Source organism: Squalius cephalus, assembly GCF_949319135.1.
Source record: "Squalius cephalus genome assembly, chromosome: 1".
Taxonomy (NCBI): domain Eukaryota; kingdom Metazoa; phylum Chordata; class Actinopteri; order Cypriniformes; family Leuciscidae; genus Squalius; species Squalius cephalus.
Window position 1 is genome coordinate 42694253 of NC_137122.1, and position 19810 is coordinate 42714062.

The 19810-nt window shown below is 37.5% G+C and overlaps 2 protein-coding genes across 2 annotated transcripts; both read left to right on the forward strand.

Annotated features, from left to right (window-relative positions):
* The first annotated feature begins 432 nt into the window (after window positions 1-432).
* Window positions 433-5546, forward strand: LOC307157206 (uncharacterized protein). The gene is made up of 13 exons (XM_079869055.1): window positions 433-512; window positions 606-742; window positions 1095-1206; window positions 1310-1403; window positions 1508-1562; window positions 1675-1815; window positions 1932-2092; window positions 2537-2635; window positions 2725-2870; window positions 2956-3127; window positions 3210-3322; window positions 4770-4854; window positions 4944-5546. The coding sequence occupies exons 2-13, from the start codon at window positions 625-627 to the stop codon at window positions 4998-5000; spliced, it is 1353 nt and encodes a 450-aa protein (XP_079725181.1). The 5' UTR covers window positions 433-512; window positions 606-624; the 3' UTR covers window positions 5001-5546.
* A 617-nt stretch (window positions 5547-6163) lies between these two features.
* rabep2 (rabaptin, RAB GTPase binding effector protein 2) lies at window positions 6164-19535 on the forward strand. The gene is made up of 12 exons (XM_079891517.1): window positions 6164-6338; window positions 7010-7159; window positions 11693-11781; window positions 12014-12391; window positions 12732-12827; window positions 13524-13622; window positions 13706-13816; window positions 13946-14024; window positions 14363-14418; window positions 17408-17506; window positions 17592-17708; window positions 18436-19535. Exons 1-12 carry the CDS (start codon window positions 6293-6295, stop codon window positions 18538-18540), a joined length of 1425 nt encoding a protein of 474 aa, XP_079747643.1. The 5' UTR covers window positions 6164-6292; the 3' UTR covers window positions 18541-19535.
* The last annotated feature ends 275 nt before the right edge of the window (window positions 19536-19810 follow it).

Sequence of the window (19810 nt, forward strand, 5' to 3'; positions counted from 1 at the left end):
TTTTTCACCTCCATTGAAATTAGGTTAGGAGATTTTATCATTTTTAACATTACAGGGCATTAAAAGTAGTGTGCAGTGATCACATAAGTGATAAGTATGATGGACTTTTACAATGGAAATATATATTATATATAAATATTATAATATGTATAATATTATAATTGTACAATATAAATAATATATGTATATATATATATATATATATATATAAAATAAATTAACATGGCACCTTCATACAACAGTTGTAATAAAATAAGTTTCTCAACTTATTTAATGGCATTCTAAGTAGAAAGGGCACAACTCCTAAATGATTAATCGTTACATAATGGTCTACAGACGACGTGATTAATAAATAGTCAAGGGCGGAAACAAGAAATCGCCTTTGTCAGAAACAGCGCGAGCGAAACGGAATAAAGACTACAACCCCCATAATGCTCTGCGAAATCCGGTGAGTCGCGGTGACGTGGCCACAGTTACCCAGCAGACCGGGGCGATTTGAACTTCATTTGGATGTGAGTAAAATTTTTATGTAGTTTCTTACATTTCATACAATTTTACTTGTCAGTTTTACTTTGTACACGCTAAAACACGCTGCTTTATTACAGCCCATAATTGTACATCGCTATGTCCGGGAAAATCAAAAGCAGGAGTGCTGCAAATGCCGACTCCATATCTGGCAGTGTGTCCTGCGACGAGCGCATCTTAAGGGACTGCCATCAGATGTACATCGAACCGGATAGCGGTTAGAGAAAAAAAACATCCCTTTACTAACGATTACATTCTCATTCATTTATTTGGTTTAGTATGGTGTCCAGAAATTAGATCTGTCTCCAGGCGTGGATGAGAGGTGCTAACGGTAGCCGGATAGCTAAAACGCCTGTTGGTTTGACATTTATTCACTTTAGTGTGCCAAAAAAATGTCACCTGTTTGCATTCATTACCCTGTAATCTGTAAAGTTTTCTTCTGACATTAAAGGTTAGTTTACCCAAAAATGAAACTGTCACTTATTCAGTCTCTGAACCTGGATTCAAAATAAATGACACTTTCTTTTCCAGTCCAGTTTGTCTAACCACTAATTCCCTTGTCCTGTTAGGACTCATATCAATCGCTCAGACTGTTGGGGTGACCTTGCTGCCTCCCCGAAAAAAGATAACTGTGATGTTGATGGGGAACCACTCAGCTGGAAAGAGTAGCTTTATCAATTGGTAGGCTTATATACATGCATTACAACCATGCACTCAGATTAGTGTAAGTGTGAGACTGAGAAAGCCTCGCAAGCAGTAACCCATGTTTTTATTGCTTTTGCAGGTATGTGGAGGAGCATATACAAAGGACAGGGGTCGCTATAGAGACACAGGGCTTCAGCTTTGTTACCAGTGGGCGAAAGAGGGAGTCGCTCACTGTAAGTTTGATCCTCTCATACGTTTTTCATGAAAGTTTTGTGTGGCACCACTGATATAAATGTATTTCACCTTTTATTGTATAACAACTGTTGTTTGGTTTTAGGGAAACGCAACGCTCCATCTTTATCCACACTTCAAACCACTGCAAGACTTTAAAGGTTTGTTGTTGAATTTTGGAAAGTGTATTAAAAGCAGGGCTAAACGCATTTAGGTTTACATTGCAAATGTGCATGAATTTCTGTCTAAAATGCAACTTTCTCTCAATTTCAGGGGTGTCAGAATACCTCGGCACTGAGATTTGCACTTCACGACAGAAACGTTTCAGCTTGGTGACGTTTGTTGATAGTCCTGGTCTGGTGGATGGAGATATGAAGTACCCCTTTGATGTGGACCAAGCTATTCTGTGGCTCGGTGTGTGTTTAGGAGTTGACATTGTTTTAATGTCTGTATGTTTAGCATTCTAAATGTATGTTTATGATCCTAATATAATTATGTCTCTGTATTACGATTCTGCCTGTCTACATCAGGTGAGCTCTGTGACCTGATCCTGGTCTTCTTTGACCCAATGGGACAGGCTTTATGCAAGCGCACACTCAGCATTGTAGAGAAACTGAATGAGAAGCATGGGGACCGTCTCCGTTTTTATCTCAGCAAAGCTGATGAGGCTGGAGGAGAGTCTGATCGACAAGTAAACTGCTCTTATACACACTCGTCTTCACTGTTATGTTTTATTCTGCATGCACACTACCGTTCAAAGCCATTCTCTTCTGCTCACCAATGCTCATATATTTTTATTTGAATGTATTTAAAAATATTAATATCTTTTAAAAATAAACTATTTAGCCTATTCCTGTGACGGCAAAGCTGAAAGTCTAGGTTCTAGTCTAGACACTGAATAAACAGTGTTTATTTGAAATATAAATCTTTTGTAGAATTATAAATGTATTTCCTATCATTTCCAGCAATTTAAAAGGTCCTTACTTAATAAGCTAATTTAAAAAAATTTTTTTTTAATTATTCTTACTGACAACAAACTTTTAAAAGGTAGTGCATGTGACTGTTTTAATTAAAATAGTTATTGTTTGACTGCTTGATAATGGCACATTGATGGCTGTGTTATTGGTTATTTCAGAGAGTTATGATGCAGATTGTGCAGGAGTTATGCAAGCGTCCAGGACTTAACAAGTGTGGCTTTGACATGCCCACAATCTACGTTCCCAACCCTAACAAGGTATAAATATTTCAGCTCCTCGCCATTTTATGCAGCAACCGCTTATTTTGTAATATTAATGTATCTTTCCTCACTGCCTCCATCATCAGCCCAGCCGATGTGTCAATCAGATTGAGGAGGTGTGTCGGACTATAGAAAAGACCATTAATCAGACTGTGCAGAACACGCTTAACTCGTTGGAGAAGGACTGTAACCTCATCACTGAGGCCATCACTGAGACACTTGATAATGACAGGTAGTGCATTCTTAGATGGGCATTTGCCTATACAATTGCAAAAGCCTGCTATTACAGTTGCAATTGTGTGTTTTACTCCCTATAGGCACTGCAGTATAGAGAACCGTCGAGCACGTTTTAAGGGTTGCTTGTTGGGCATGCTGGGTTTCACTGTGCCCCTGCTGCTGCTCGTCGCCCTGGTGCTTGGCAGCCTCTCCAGAGATATACTGGTGCTCATGCTGGGTGATAAAGGCACAGAGGCACTCTCACTATATGTGGTTAGTATGTATATGCATTCATGTGTATGTGTGTTTGTGATTCTCTGTAGATGCTGATGTAAGTGTGGGTTTGTGTGTTCAGGCTCCTGCAGTGAAGGCGTTTGAGTCCCTGTCAGTGGAAGTGCAGCTGTACAGTTGTGCTGGACTGGTTCTGTTGTCCTTCATCTTTCTCCTCCTTGCACGCTTCTCTTTCAGGTGAAAAAAGCAGATTATAAACTTAAGCACTATTCGGATGGTAATTGTTTCTAATGTGAATATCTGTAAAAATAAATTTGCATGGCACCTCAGTGATAAAACTCATGCGCTCGGATGGCGATTTATTCACGGTGGAGGAGCGAGTTTTGCGATACTACGATCCCGGGAACGCGCTGCTTACGTGGTCAGTCGCATGATTGTCTGCTGTAAATAGAATGCCATTTGTTTTGAATAATATGAATAAATTCATATTTAATGAAATAATAGGAAAATAATATTCTATTAAATCTCCTGTTTAAAAATAGGAAGATAGACACGCTGAAATGGTTCTGTCTTGCATTTTTATCTCAAAATGATGGAAATCATTTTAAAAATATGGAAATAATAGCTTAGTTTTTTTTAATGTATAGATTACTATATAATTGTAATACATTTTATTGCTGTAACAGCCCATTTCAAATGTTTATGTGCTTTTTTTTCCATCTTTCTCCTTTCACTGAGGTGGAGCGGTGATGAAATATTGTTCTTGTAAATAATTCCCAGCATTTCAGTAATGGAAGTATACATATTTAGAATGCATACAAATTACAGTGAAGCGCAACCGATATCGTACGGTGCTCCGCAGTGGTCAAAACCACTCTTTACCTCTTGTAAACTCAAGAGATGTAGATTTAAATTTAATTACCACATGACCTTGGTGTTTGCCAAAAAACAGTAGGTAATTCGGCCGGGGATGTTTACGCGGGTGGTGGGAGAAAAACACTGACATTCTGGATTCGGACGGCAATAAAATCACTGACTAGCCCCTGTTATGTCCTCATGAGAAACAATTACTGCCCAAATAGGGCTTTATACATGCAGACACTTGTAGTTTAAAGGGATAAATTGCAATTTACTCACCCTCATTCTTAAGTTTGTCTTTTTCTGTGGTGCACATAAGGAGATATTTACCAGAAGTATCTTAGTTTATATATTTATATTTATTTACAGTTTATATATTAAAATATTTTACAGTCAAGCTCCAAAAATTACAAAAAGCAGTTTTATTATTACTTAGTATTTTAGAGCTGCAGCAGAGGGAAAGATTAGTGAATAATTTTCAAATTCCCTCCTAGCTATTCCTTTATATATATTTTTACTCATTTAAATATGCAATTGTCTGAAGAAGAGGTAAGGACTAATTTTGTGAATCTTGGAATATAGTGCAGAGGTTTTGTGGGCTTATATAATAATAAATATGTTTTAAAGGCCTGCAGCAGAATGGAAGTTTAGTGAATTTTGTTGGGGTAAAGAAAAAAAATCTAGCTATTTATTTATATATTTATTTAATTACCTGCAGCAGAGGGAAATATTAGTGAATAATTCATGCCTAATGCATGCCTCTATACTATGCATGCCATGTACTTTTATTGTGTCTGTGTTCTTTTTCTCTTCATTGTACTTTTAGGACTAAACCAACACTCTCTGGGAAACAAAAGAGACAGCTTCAGGAAAAACTGGAGTATGTCCAGGAGGTGGTCAAGACCAAAAAGGTATAGTGTGCATTTGTATTGGTGACGCATCTAAAGACGGCTACAGTGATGACTGACTCATCTAATGATTTCCCTGTGTGTTTTTGCAGAAAAATCTTTATGAGGAGTACCTGCGTCAGAGTGTGGGTGATCAGGACATGAACTGAGAGGGATTCAACACGTCAAGGATCTTGATGGGAAGAACACAGCACCCAGCAGTACCACTAAACTGCATCTAATCATTCCTCTAATGTAGTTGACATGGATAAGCTATTTTATGGGCGCTTAGTTACACATTACTGCTCCTGTAAGCTCTGTCTTCCAGCATTAAATAATGATGGAGCTGTGGACCAATACTATGTTTTATTTTTTATCTCAATGCAATACAATTGTACTGTAAAGGTTAATTGAAGGGCCACATTATGAGATTGGACCTAATGCTCTGAAATATCCTATTGTTGTGTATTAGCATTTTTAGAGTCATCCTCTTCTCTGCCTTGTACCTAAAATACTCTGTATTGTATGGTAAATTACCACAATGACTGAAGAATGAGGAGCCCTTCATATATGGCATGAGATTCTAATGACTCCTGGTATTTATTCACATCATTATAAATTTTAATAGAAATATTTAAGCTGGCCTTTGCATACCATGGTTTCCTACATTTGTATGTCAACTTATTGCTGTTGTGATAATAAAATATAATAAATGTATGTGTATTGGTTTTAATTGGCATTCAGGAACTTTCAAAGCAAGGACTTGAAAGATTCCTAACTAGGCCAAAGTCAACATCCAAATCCTCCCTGGAATCTGTTGCATTAGTGTGAAAAATCATATCTCAGATGTTTTGTTTTGCTGTAATTTGTACATTTTAGATATTATGAAATCAGAATCTAATGTTAAAAAACAAAATCATGTGACCATTATTGTCCTCTATATGTATAGAGTCTGTAATCAACAACCGGCGGTGTCTACAAAAAGTATTTTTGTATTTGTTTTTCACTCGTTTTTGTCATTGAATTGATGCGTTAAAAAAAGACGTTAAACGTCATTACTTTGCATATATTTTCAACGAAGACCGCATGGGATCTCTTGGATCGTCCACATCCTCTCTCTGGATCCGACTAATAATCTAGTGAGCTGCCTACCTAGACAGCATCACAGGCGCGCGCCCTCAGTCTTCGGACGCCTATGAGGCCCAAAAGCGCGGTCTGTGTAGCTCAGCTCACTAGATTTAAACCAGTGTGTGTGTGTGTGTGTGGCTGGCTGGCTGGCTCTAGGGAGGATGGTTAGGTAACATCCGCAGGATTGAACCGGGGAAAGTTGTTTCCTGAACTCTTGGTGCAGTTCGCTGAAGCCCGGCCCTGCTGCACTTCACACAGGAAAAGGAAGACGGATGCAGACGAATGGAAAAATATCGAAACGAAACGAAAATATCGAGACAAATGACTTGAGACCATGGAAGTGTCGGACACACCAGCATCGCGCAGTGAGGATAATGATGGTATAGTACATGTTAAATTACAGTGTGTCGATGTAAACATTTTTGTCAGTTATTCCGTGATTTCTTAGATTAACGCTGTCTTCATGTGCTATCGGAAATTTCCTACTTCCCACTTCTGAAGTCGTCATTACGAGCTCATCGCACTTGAGAGGGGAAAACTAGTATTTACGATCATTTCGATAGCACGATAGCATAAATCCGTAAGTAATGACCATTTTGAGCTCGACCTGCAAACATATCCGATCATGTAGCTGACAAATCTTAAATAAAGCGTACATACCTCATTATATTTTACATATGGGTTTTACACAAATTGTGGACCGTTTTCTATTGATAAGAATAATAGCAGAAAAGCGGTGCAGTATAAATCAACAGGTGTTTACGACTAGAGTCGATATAAGAATCTTTACCATGTGTCAGGTTTAAATCGTGAATAGGCATTGGACAAATCAAATCAAGTACTTTTAGGGTTAATCTGCTTTTGGCAAAATCCATCTTGTTAATGAAGTTGAGCTCTTTCATGTGTGTCACTTAGTTATCTGTCACGCACCTGTTTTCATATTATGCACCTGTTTTAAACGATTCTTTCAAAATAAGACGGAGGATAAGAAAGGGAACAAGGCTACTATTTAGAAGAGTTTCAGAAGTCCTTCTGTATTGTTTCCCTGCAGAACTACAGACGCAGCTAATCGAGTGCCGAGCTCAGCTGGAACACTGGCAGGGTGTGGCGAAGATCTGTGAGCTGAGCAAACAGGAGGAGCTGCAGGATCTGCAAACACAATGCGACCAGGAGATCCAATCCTTGCAGGAGGCTCTGAGAGGTGAGGAGTGAGAGGGAGGGATTGCATTACTATGGTCCACCTAAGGTGTAAAGCACAAGTCTGTTTGGGGATTGTTGATTGGTTAAAGGGTACATAACATGCACAGTTTCACCTAATCTCATGTTAATCTTGAGTACCTATAGAGTAGTAGTGCATCCTTAATATCTCCAAAAAGTGTTTAGTTTTATTATAATTTTAAAAGAAAAAACAGCTTTCCGATTCTCTCCGGAAAAAGCCGAGGTCCTGGAGGCGGAGCTATAGAGTCAAGCGCTGATTTCCAGCAAAAGACAGAAATCTGATCCAGTTGTACTTACATGAATGGGGTCTTTTATCACTGGGACCGCTCCACGTTTTAATAGCAAACGATTTGCAAATCCAGCGTCGAGGCCTTGTTAATAAAACATTCGTCACTCAAATGACCAGAACATATTTATAACCGCACTTCCTACACTCCGTTGCTGCCCCGGAAAAACAAACTGCATCCACTGTTCCTGTAACACTGGGTTCTTCGGTAAGCTGAACACGGTAAGCTTTCCCTCACATCCAAATACACACTTTTTTGGAGACATTCTTGAACAAATCCTATGCAGCGCTGCCGATGATTTCCTGTTGAAGCGCGTTGATGTGCGCGGTCTCGCTCTCCTCTGGTCGACGTGCTCGCGGGCGAGCTTTTCCGAGAGAAATGCTCATATAAGGAGTTCCACTCTGATCTACGTCATTAGATCCACGATCGAAAAAAAAACAGCCGAAACTTCTACCAACCCGGAAGTAAGATTTTCGGGACACAGAAATTCTACGTTATTCGTCCAAAATATTTTTTTTTAAACTTTGCCCATGTTTAGCATGAGAATCCATCTCTTTAACAGTGTAAACAACTCTGAATACATGAAACACCATTGTACCCCCCCTTTAAGTGGAGCTTCTGTATGTGTCAGAAATGCCACAGACTGGTCAATGCTTTAAAGTCAGCATGAAATGGAAGTTGTGATAGTCTTTTCTACCCTATGGTGATATGTATATATCTGAGTGAAGCGGCTTTCAAACAAGAAAAAATGTAGGCCAGGACTTGATTTTGTCCATCAGGAATTGATTGGATCATTGGATCCTTGTGGTTTGCTTTTGCTACTGTAAGGCTGGAAGCTTACGCTGCTATTTTTTAACTGATAATCGGAACGAAAGGTAGTTGAAAGATGACGTGTATAATTCAAATATTTATCTGACTCCAATATAATTAATATGACACCATTAACGTTGTTGTTATTCTTTAACCTCTTATTCTTTAAAGGTAAAGGTCTTTCTTAGAACTGATAGGAAAACGTAGGTTTTAACCTGAACGTTTAGATAACGAAAGTAATAATCACTTTAGCTTTCAACATCATCAGTGATAAAAGGAAAGATTTTAAAGCCTTTAAAGCAGGCAAAGTTATTTATTAAGTTACATGTTTAAGACAGTAGAATGGAACAACATACTGTATAGAAACTTAGTTGTAACAAATAATGAAGAAGAAGAAGCCGTAAAAGCTTTTCTCCTAGTATGAGGTTACGCACCGCTGTGCGGGAGTGGCAGGGTTAAAGCCTTTCTCCTAGATCAACAGTTACCTTTCCTTCTTATACCCCGAGCAAAGCATTGTTAAACATGAGTGGAATACCAACACCGAAACCGACCGACAGGAAACCAAAAGATGAGGCAAATGGGTGGTGATCAAGAGGGGGAGAAGAACATTAACATATTCTCCTCAATGCACGTTTAACCAATAGTACCTAGATTGTACATTAGGATACTTTAATATCTCTATTAAGTTCACCACCATTCATTTCAGTTTATAGGCTGTCAGATGAGACCAAACATGGCATAGTTACATATTAGAACACAGTAGTAAGTAAACAGTATGTAGTTGAAAGCATATGTCCTGTGAAGCAAATGGTACAGACGTGTCATTGAGGTGCAAACGACTCTGTCTCTCCCGACAGAACCATCCTGTGCCTGGAGTGTCCCAACAGTCCTCAATCAGCATAGTGATGAAATCCCTTGTACTAGATAGGCATTAGCATACTGTGATGAGAAAGGCCATTGTGCCACGTTTAATTCACATGTACACCTTTGAAAGGATTTCTGAAGTACTAGGGCAGTAAACAGTTCTGCCCATGTTTGCTCAGCCCTACACTGCAATCTCATGTGAGTGACAGGTTGTCACTCCTTGTCACTCCACTCCTTGACTTCTTGTTGCCGCCCTCACGCTAGCAAACATGGTCGAATGATTTGCAAATCAAAATGAACAGTTCTTATTTTTTATTGAATATTATATTATAGTATTTATTATAATTGATTTATCGTTGCACACATCATTATTTAAAAAAAATTCATGTGACCGTAAAATCTTTAATCAAAGTAACTCTTGCAGCAACTGCTCTTCTCTGATGATGTTTACTGACGTGAGGGCGGGACAACCTGTCACTCACGTGACATCACAGCAATAGCAAACCACAATCATCCAATCAATTCGCCATGGACAAAATCAAGTCCTGCCCAACATTTTTACTTCTTGTCCGAGATGGCTTTTTTTTACTCGGATTTACGTCATAGTAGGGAAGAAAACGGCTTCTCTGACGAGAAAAAATGTAGGGTTTGTCTATTGGGAATTGATTGTATTGTTTTTGTCAGATTTGTTAGTTGCTGCAATCTTATGTGAGTGACAAGAGACTGGAAGACAGGGGTTATTGTCGTGCACTCGCGTCGGTACACACGCCATCAAAGAAGAAATGTTGTTGCGACGGGGAGTTGATGTTTTTGATCAAAGATTAAGAAGGCACGTGAATTTGAAAGAAAAAAAGATGATGTACTCAGATAAATCATTTCTAAGAAACACAACAGTATACCATAAAATAAGAATTGTTAGTTTTTGTTTTATGGTGTCTTTAAAGGAGTCTATAGAATTCTCTCAAGTCTTCTGGTTTATAGTAATTCTTCATTGCGAGCCAGTCAATATAATTGAAAAATGACTTAAATCACACAGAGCTGATACAATACATCAGAAGACTTCTGACACAAGTCATTTGGACTACTTTTATGATATTTTTATGAAGTTAGTGTTTCACTGATAAATAACTGCATACAGGTTTGAAATAAGGGAGAGAAAATGATGAGAGAGTTTTACTTTACTTAATTCACTATACTTAAGTATATTACTATACTTAATTTTTTGGCCTTATTTTCTTGATGCATTTTTTTTTTAACGCAGAATATCAAGTGCATAGATAACAAGCCCATTCACCACTAGTTGAGACTCTGCAATATTATTGCTGTAATTAATTTAAAAAAACAAAGAAACAATTACGTACACAAAAGTAGTAAAATAAAATACCTGACAAACAAATAAAATTAGAACAGAATATTACATAAAAACACATAATGTAAATATGTATATATACATTAAAAATAAATTATAAAAAAAAAATTGGGTCACACTTTAGATTAGGGTACAATTCTCTATTAACTAACTATTGACTATGATTTTGCCTCAAACTCCTAATTACTGCTTATTAATAGTTAATAAGGTAGTTGTTATGTTTAGGTATTGGGTAGGATTAAGGGATATAGAATATTTTTATGCAGAATATGGAATTAATATGTGCTTTATAAGTACTAATAAACAGCCAATATCCAAGTAATATGTATACTAATGAACAACTAGTTAATAGTGATAATTGGACCCTAAACTAAAGTGCTACCAAAAATGTGTATATATATATATATACACACACATATATACACATATATATACACATACCAAAATATGTCAATAAAAGAGGGTTCTTAGCTTAACTGTCTATGGAGTCTGCCAGTACAGTATCCAAAAAGGAACACCATACCATATCAAAGTGTCTTTAAGGAGCTTGTGAGTGAGAATCTGGTTTTCTTCAGCACCTCTTAAATCCACATATCAAGGGTAGGGGGTGTTTCCACTTTAAAATAATGAGATATTAACTAATGAAATTGTAAAGGGTAGAGTCTTTTGCAGCAGTATCAGAATTACCTTATCTTCAATCAAAATGTGATATGAATCACTTTACTCTGCTGACGTATTTAAACCCGGTCGCTCTAAATCGGTCTCCATTCCGGTATGCAACACTTGCTTTTCACAATCCAGTTAACAACTGCATTCCTGTTGCTCAAACAGTGGAGTATGGAACTGAACTGATTCAAAATGTATAGTATACTTTGAATGTAATGTAAGTCACTTTGGATAAACGCATCTGCCAAAATGCATAAATGTAAATGCAATCGATACAATAAAATCTCACCCTAAATTTTTTTTTTTGTTCGATAAGCCATCCCACAATTCAGAAGTCGGATGCATTTTCCATTCCATTTGCTAACTTGAATGTCACAAAGTAGAATTTTACCCAAAGAACTGGAAGCGTAATACATAATTATTATTACTCAATGTAATTATACATAATTATAATTCATAATTACTCAATGACTGATTCCAATTCCATGACATCCAGTTCTTCTGTTATTTCCCCCCTTAGAAACAGCTGCTCAGTATGAGGCCAGATTATCTGCTTTGCAGTCAGAGCGAGCACAGTGGAGGAGAGCCGTTCTGCCCCATGACACTAAGGTTAGTGTTTTTCTGTGTCCCTCCTCTTTTTCTTTTTTCCTCTCTCTTATCCAACGACTCAGGCCGAGACACAAGCACTGGTGTTTTTTTTTTACATGTGTCTCAAAAAGGAAACAAGTATTTTTCCCCTACTCATATTATTGCAAACTTCTTTCACTTTCTGTATTACAGTGTCCCTCTTTCACTTTTAGTGTTTTTCTAAATCATTTCTCACTTCTCATTGTGCATGTAGGGCAATAAGGGCACCTTAAAAAAGGGCAAGCTGGAGGGTACCTCTCCCAACAGTGAGGGACCACTGGGTGACTCCTCTCCCCCGCGAGGTTCTGACCATGAGGGCTCAGGGTCCGACTCTGATCCACTGGAGCTGTTGGGAGAGACGTCAGATACAGAGACAACAGGCCTTATGATGGACTACTTCCCCCAGCACTGTGACTCTGCCTCTATGTCTTCTTTCTCTATGGACACTCCCTCCATGCCTCGACATCCGCCTCCTCAAGAAGACACCGCCTCACTGGTGTCCACAGGAACGCTGGTGCCTGAAGCCATCTACCTGCCACCACCAGGACACAGGCTGGTCTCGCATGCTGACTGGGACAAATTGCAAGCACATGTCAGTATAATTCTAGTCTTTCAAGCAGGTTTTTTTATTGCCATGGACAACTGGATCAGGAAATTTTAAAACTGCTGTTACCAGGCCTGGAAATTTACACAATACTAAAAAGTAATGGAACGTTTTCCTAGTTACACTTGGCTCTAAAATATCTTATTAATTAGAAATTGCTCTTCATGAGTGCAGCCCTTAACAGTTGCAAACAGTTGAAAACATCATACCATTTAAAAAGTGTGGGACATTTCTAGCCTGTTGTTTGTGCGTAAGTGATCACTGATGTCAATGCATGATGCCACCATCTCTCAACTTATTTGTTGAATATTTTGCCATGCCATTATAGCTTGTAGAGCTTCAAGAGGAGGTGACGGAGCTTCGAAAGCAGAAAGTTGATCTGGAGAGAGAACTGGATGTGCAAAGCACAGAGACACAAAAACAGGTACAGAAACTCTCAGTTCCTGTCTTTCGCCACAGATCTTTTGGCATGGACAAATTAAAAAGCACAGATATGCAAAAAAATATTTTACCATCTCTTATGTCTGGATTACATTGCATTTATGGACTGTAACTGTCTTAAATTCTCCCCTTTGTAAGATAAAGAAATGATCTGAGATACAGCTTTATACAATCTACTATTGTTCAAAACTTTAGAGTCGATAAGATTTAACTTTAGTCTATTTTAAAGTGTAATTTATTCCTGTGATGCAAAGCTGAATTTTCAGCATCATTACTCCAGTCTTCAGTGTCACATGATCCTTTTATAAATCATGATGATTTGTTGCTCAATTTCTTATTTCATGATAAAAACAGTTGTGCTGCTTAATATTTTTGTGGAAATAAAATATTTTTGATGCATAGAAAGTTCAAAACAACAGCATTTAATTGAAATAGAAAGGGTTTGTAACGTTATAAAAGTATTTACTGTCACTTTTGATCAATTTAATGTAAGGTATTAATTTTACTTAAAGTATTAGTCTTACTGACACCAAACTTTTTAATGGATGTATATAATGTGGTATATTTTTCTAATGTGGTTTAATTTCTGAGCATACACCCTGATATAGCATGTCTGCAGATGATTACTTGCCAAACAAATTCTCATATATTGATATCTTTGTGTTTTTGTTTATTGCAGTTGTCATTACTTCAGTCTCAGGTGCAGACTTCTGAGGCCCTCCTTCAAGACCTACAGAAATCTTTTAGCCAGTCACAAAATGCTGTTCAGAGCAGATTGGTAAGTAGTAGGTTGACTCCATGAGCCAAAATCCTGATGCGATCACAAACTCTTAAAGAGTCTGCATGTATTTTTTTACATAGGCAGAGCTGTCTTACTCTCAGAAGAGAGTCTGTAATGAGCTCTCCAAGTTGAAAGGTGAAGACACTGATGTGGATGAAAATAGCCTTCCGCCCCACAGTCCAACTCTAGAGGTAAGCGAGTGTGTACAGTATGTTTACAAGCGGATTTGATGAAAGGAAGACAGAGGTCTGGAAGAATTGAATGTTGTGTGTGTATTTGTGCTTAAGAGACTTTAAGTCAGTGTATATCTCTATACATAGGCAGCTCACTGTGAGGAGAGGCTTCGTATTGAAATCGTCAACCTACAGGAACAGCTGGAGACACGCACAGAGGAGAGCGGTCAGTCTATAATATATTACATTACATTTGTGCATTTGGCAGATGCTTTGATCCAAAGTGATTTACATTGCATTTAATCTGTATAGTTTTGCACAATTGTTTCAACTGTTTGTTGAAGCTTTGAATGTTTTCTCTGCATTGATGTGCATGTGTTCTCCTCCCTCCTCCTCTCCTCATCTTTCTTGTCACATCTGCTCCTCCAGAGATTTTAGAAGGCAAGTCATGTATACTTTGACTTTTATTCATTTCTAGTGTAGATCCTAGTTGTTATTTGAGGATAGGTGTTGATATTTTAGTGTGCCCAGTGTCAGTTTGTGATTAAAATCTCTCTCCCTCAGTCAAGCTTGCCAGCCTAACAGTAGAGACAGACCGCATACAGATCCAAAGGGAAAAGGTAATTAAATAATTCCTTCAAGATATCTTTTGAACGTCAAATCCCATTTGTTTGTACTTCAGTGCCATTGTAACCTGTGTAGGATTTCTCCATAAGTTTAGGTCCTTTGCTTTTAGTCCAACTTGGCCTACCATTTCCAGTGATATCATCGGTGTATTATTATTGTTGTTGTTGTATATAAAACATGTATATATATATATATATATATATATATATATATATATATATATATATATATATTAGAGGTGGGCATAGATTAATTTTTTTAATCTAGATTAATCTAGATTAATTTTGAAATTAATCTAGATTAATCTAGATTAAAATGGCTCATTTGAATTCTGCCGAAGGCATTCAGAGTATGTGTGCTACCCAAATAATGACTATAAAAATAAGTCTTTGAGAACGGGTTTCTCAAGCCAGGTGGCGCATTAGACCAGGTGCTCATCTCCTGTTTCCAAAATGCATCACAAACTGCTTGAGAAAGCTGTTCTACTCATAGACTGTAAAAGGTTACTACTGTACTGTTACCGTCCGTAGGCAACATTAGGTAGGCCTATGTTATTATCAACTACTATAGGCTATCAATTAGGGATGGGCGATATGGCCTAAAATACATATTGTGATATACATTGCAGCCTCTTGCGATAACGATATTATAATAAAACCATTTCAGAACAGGTTACACAGACCCTGCTAAACAACTGCTAAATGGTTTTTTTTCTTTTTTTTTTTTTTTGAAAGGGTGTATGTAGTTTTGAGAACATATATTGTGCAAAACTGTAAGTATACAACATAATTTTGCAGATAAATAACATTTAAGTACACTAGCTGCAGAGACTTAAGTAGGTCTAATGTTTATTATGGCTTGGAGCTTATGAAACCCCACATTTAAAATTAGAATATTGTCTAACTGATGTCTTTTCAGTTAAAAAGAAACACAACAACGATTCTTAAAATCGGGCGCTTTTAATAAAAAGAGATTATGTGCTACACCACTCACTAAGATATATTGGGAATAATACGCGCGCGCTGGTATTCAGTGATATGTTTCGTTTTGAATTTGAGGTGGTAGAACGGATTAGTCGTGTGTTAACTTACCGAACTGTTACACCACACAGTCTACGTCGGACGGCTTAAATACAAACCAAGTCCAAATAATGGATGTTGCACGGATCTTTTACACCAGCTTTCACTTTCAGCCGTGTTTACTTAAGATGACGACGAATATGATGCGTTGCAGCCGGGTGTTCCTCGCGGCCGCGGGTAGATTGCGTCATCATAGCTTGTGTAGCTTGAGCCAGCTCCCAACGCTCCCAACCCAACTTGGAGAATAGGTTAACGGCGATATTTTTTTTATCGCGCGATAAGAGTCTCGCGTTAACGCAGCGCGTTAACGCCGATAACGGCCCACCACTAATATATATATATATATATATATATATATATACACTCACCTAAAGGATTATTAGGAACACTTGTTCAATTTCTCATTAATGCAATTATCTAATCAACCAATCACATGGCAGTTGCTTCAATGCATTTAGGGGTGTGGTCCTGGTCAAGACAATCTCCTGAACTCCAAACGGAATGTCAGAATGGGAAAGAAAGGTGATTTAAGCAATTTTGAGCGTGGCATGGTTGTTGATGCCAGACGGGCCGGTCTGAGTATTTCACAATCTGCTCAGTTACTGGGATTTTCACACACAACCATTTCTAGGGTTTACAAAGAATGGTGTGAAAAGGGAAAAACATCCAGTATGCGGCAGTCCTGTGGGCGAAAATGCCTTGTTGATGCTAGAGGTCAGAGGAGAATGGGCCGACTGATTCAAGCTGATAGAAGAGCAACTTTGACTGAAATAACCACTCGTTACAACCGAGGTATGGAGCAAAGCATTTGTGAAGCCACAACACGCACAACTTTGAGGCGAATGGGCTACAACAGCAGAAGACCCCACCGGGTACCACTCATCTCCAGTACAAATAGGAAAAAGAGGCTACAATTTGCACGAGCTCACCAAAATTGGACAGTTGAAGACTGGAAAAATGTTGCTGGTCTGATGAGTCTCGATTTCTGTTGAGACATTCAGATGGTAGAGTCAGAATTTGGCGTAAACAGAATGAGAACATGGATCCATCATGCCTTGTTACCACTGTGCAGGCTGGTGGTGGTGGTGTAATGGTGTGGGGGATGTTTTCTTGGCACACTTTAGTTCCCTTAGTGCCAATTGGGCATCGTTTAAATGCCACGGCCTACCTGAGCATTGTTTCTGACCATGTCCATCCCTTTATGACCACCATGTACCCATCCTCTGATGGCTACCAGCAGGATAATGCACCATGTCACAAAGCTCGAATCATTTCAAATTGGTTTCTTGAACATGACAATGAGTTCACTGTACTAAAATGGCCCCCACAGTCACCAGATCTCAACCCAATAGAGCATCTTTGGGATATGGTGGAACGGGAGCTTCGTGCCCTGGATGTGCATCCCACAAATCTCCATCAACTGCAAGATGCTATCCTATCAATATGGGCCAACTTTTCTAAAGAATGCTTTCAGCACCTTGTTGAATCAATGCCACGTAGAATTAAGGCAGTTCTTAAGGCGAAAGGGGGTCAAACACAGTATTAGTATGGTGTTCCTAATAATCCTTTAGGTGAGTGTATATATATATATATAAAAATTCTAATTCTAAATATACTTTTTTTTAATAACATGATCATCTCATTATTTAATCACATTGTGAAAACTTAAGACATTTTTACACAAAATTGGATTACGAAATGGAAAAATAATCCCATTCATCCCTTATAATTGTATGCACTCACAAAGTTAAACATGTACATAATACAGCCATGTGACAACCATGTAGAATAGTGCTGTTGAAAATGTTTGTTGTGTATTGCATAACTGTTTCAAAGACTATCAGTGTATATACGATGCGTTATTCCAGTGAGAACGTAGCCATTATTCCATCTGTGTGTGCAGCTGAAGGCTGAGCTGCAGGAGTGTCGCGTGGAGGTGCAGGGTCTGCGGGTGGCACTTGCTCACCTTCAGAAAGAGAACAAATCTCACATCCAGGAGAAGGTAGGCCTGCATCTTGGTGTGTAAAGTGTGTAAAATATGATTGAGTTTTATTACATAGTAGTTTACATCTCTCTGTATCTTTCAGGCGGTGTTACAGCAGCAGTGTTTAGAGTATCGCAGTCAGGTGATCAGTCTGCGCACTCAACTAGACACTAGTCAGGCTGTGCAGAAGGATTTTGTGCATCTTTCACAGTCACTGCAGGTACTGGATCAGCATGAAGTTCTTACTCTTCTAGCAATGCAGTCTCTGTTGACAATCAATTTTATTTTGATGTATACAAAAGGACGTGCTCTCACTACATGATTTCTACTCTGATTTTGCTATTGGACACAAAACTTGGTCTGCAACTAAAACTTTAAGCATGAGCAGTTCAGCGATGCAATTTTTGACATGTCACATGATATTTAGTTTGAATTTATTGCTACATTCTTGTAGTTTGAACCATGCAACAGTAATGTATCTCATTCAGTGAGAGAGCATAAGGCAGGAGGGAGCCTGAACAAAAAACAACTTTAAACAAAAATATTATTTATGTATATTTTATTATTGTGTTCTGTGTATGTCTGTTTTTAAAAAATCTTTGATTAAAAATAAATGTAAAAAAAAAAAAAAGATAACCCAACATTCATATTAAATTACACATTGTGTAATATTTTTACGATTAGAAAAAATTTGCCCTCAAACAAGTAAAAATTATTTTAAACAATAATGACCTTTTGTAGTTAATTAATTTTTGACATGACTTGAATGTCCTGCTGCAATTTTTGTATTCTGACAGTCGTGTAGTGAGCTCACAAGTCTTGTATATATCCAGTTACCGGTATATACTTTAGAACTGTGACAGTTTGAATTTTTTATCTTGTTGATTTTGTATTAAAGTTTGCATTGTTTTTAAATAGTTTTTAATTTCCTCTCTCTGCATTCTCAGGTGAAATTGGAGCAGATTCGCCAAGCAGAATCATTGAACCAAGTCAAGCAGATCCTAGGGGAGGAGATTGAAGAAGTCACTGATTTACCTGCAGATGCCACATAAAACAATAAATATAAGAACAGGTGACATTCGGAAGACCAAAAGGAAGAGACTCTGTGGGCAAAGAGGTGGTCCTCAGAAAGGGCCAAGTTGAGGTGGGCTGCCTACATTAAAAGAAATGCATTGACATTGATCGAAGACCATTCCTGCACACATGGATTCACAATGCTTCTAATGATCTCAAAACATACCGGCTAAACATGATTCCTTATCAATCTGAACAAAATGGAATTGCTAATACTTGAATTTTGTGAAATTCTAACTACTGTCTGTACTAGACTTAATGCTACTGCAGTGTAAATTGTATCTTGCTGGCCTAATCCTTCTTTCCTAATAGATACTGACAGACATAAATATATAATTCATTATCAGCACCTGTCACCAGCAAAAATCAAAACCAAAAACATACTGGGGATGGAGACTGGGGTCAATTGTACATCATTATTTTTTCCCCCCATTATAATAAACTACTATAGATCAACCTGCCATATTTTGCAATAAGAAAATAAAATATATGTACCAAAGTAACAGTACCGTTAATAAACATATATTGAGAAAGACTCATAATATCAAATATTATTACATGTGGCTTTAATTGCTGAATATTTTTGGTGCTAATCTATTTTATTAGCTGTGTAAAAATTGTTTAAAGTAAAAGTGGGTAATGAATACAACTGTTAGAAATGAGATGCATCATTTTTACTAAAATATTTTACTATTTAATATATATTTTAAGTGTAACTAGTTTTTGACTAGATATGAATATAATGTTTTGTGAAATTACTAGTGAAATCATGCTTATTTGTGTGATTTGAAATCTTTTAGTTCATAAAATTTTTATTCATAACTAGTGTTACAATTGTCCCCGGCCATGATGAAATCTTTTGAGTACCACCAGCAACAGTGTTAGCATATTCCTTCAGTTAACTTAAAACCAAAAGATAAAACTTATCTTACTTTACAATAAATACATTAAAACTTTAAACAGGATAAGAAAATGTAACATGTAATATTTTTATACCTCAAATGATTTTTAAACGTTCTCTCAACTTATTGTTCTCCGGCAGAGCGAAAACTCAGTATGTGCTGAAAAGGTGTCATCACTTAAATCTGCATATATTTTGTGTGTTACAGTTACCCTTCACTATACTATTATCTACCCTACAATAATTTTATGTTTATGGCCAAATAAGTTTATGGCCAAAGTCATTTTACTGGAAAGAGCCATCATTTCATTATGAAGTATCTGGTGCCTGAGCCAATGAGCAGTGGA

Bases quoted from the DNA above. Each gene is read 5' to 3' on its own strand.
- rabep2 (XM_079891517.1), top strand. From the start codon at position 6,293: ATGGAAGTGTCGGACACACCAGCATCGCGCAGTGAGGATAATGATG. The intron at 13,623-13,705 runs GTAAGTAGTAGG...TTTTTTACATAG, and splicing joins ATGCTGTTCAGAGCAGATTG to GCAGAGCTGTCTTACTCTCA. The intron at 17,709-18,435 runs GTACTGGATCAG...CTGCATTCTCAG, and splicing joins ATCTTTCACAGTCACTGCAG to GTGAAATTGGAGCAGATTCG.
- LOC307157206 (XM_079869055.1), top strand. From the start codon at position 625: ATGTCCGGGAAAATCAAAAGCAGGAGTGCTGCAAATGCCGACTCCATA. The intron at 2,871-2,955 runs GTAGTGCATTCT...TACTCCCTATAG, and splicing joins GAGACACTTGATAATGACAG to GCACTGCAGTATAGAGAACC. The intron at 3,323-4,769 runs GTGAAAAAAGCA...TTGTACTTTTAG, and splicing joins CTTGCACGCTTCTCTTTCAG to GACTAAACCAACACTCTCTG.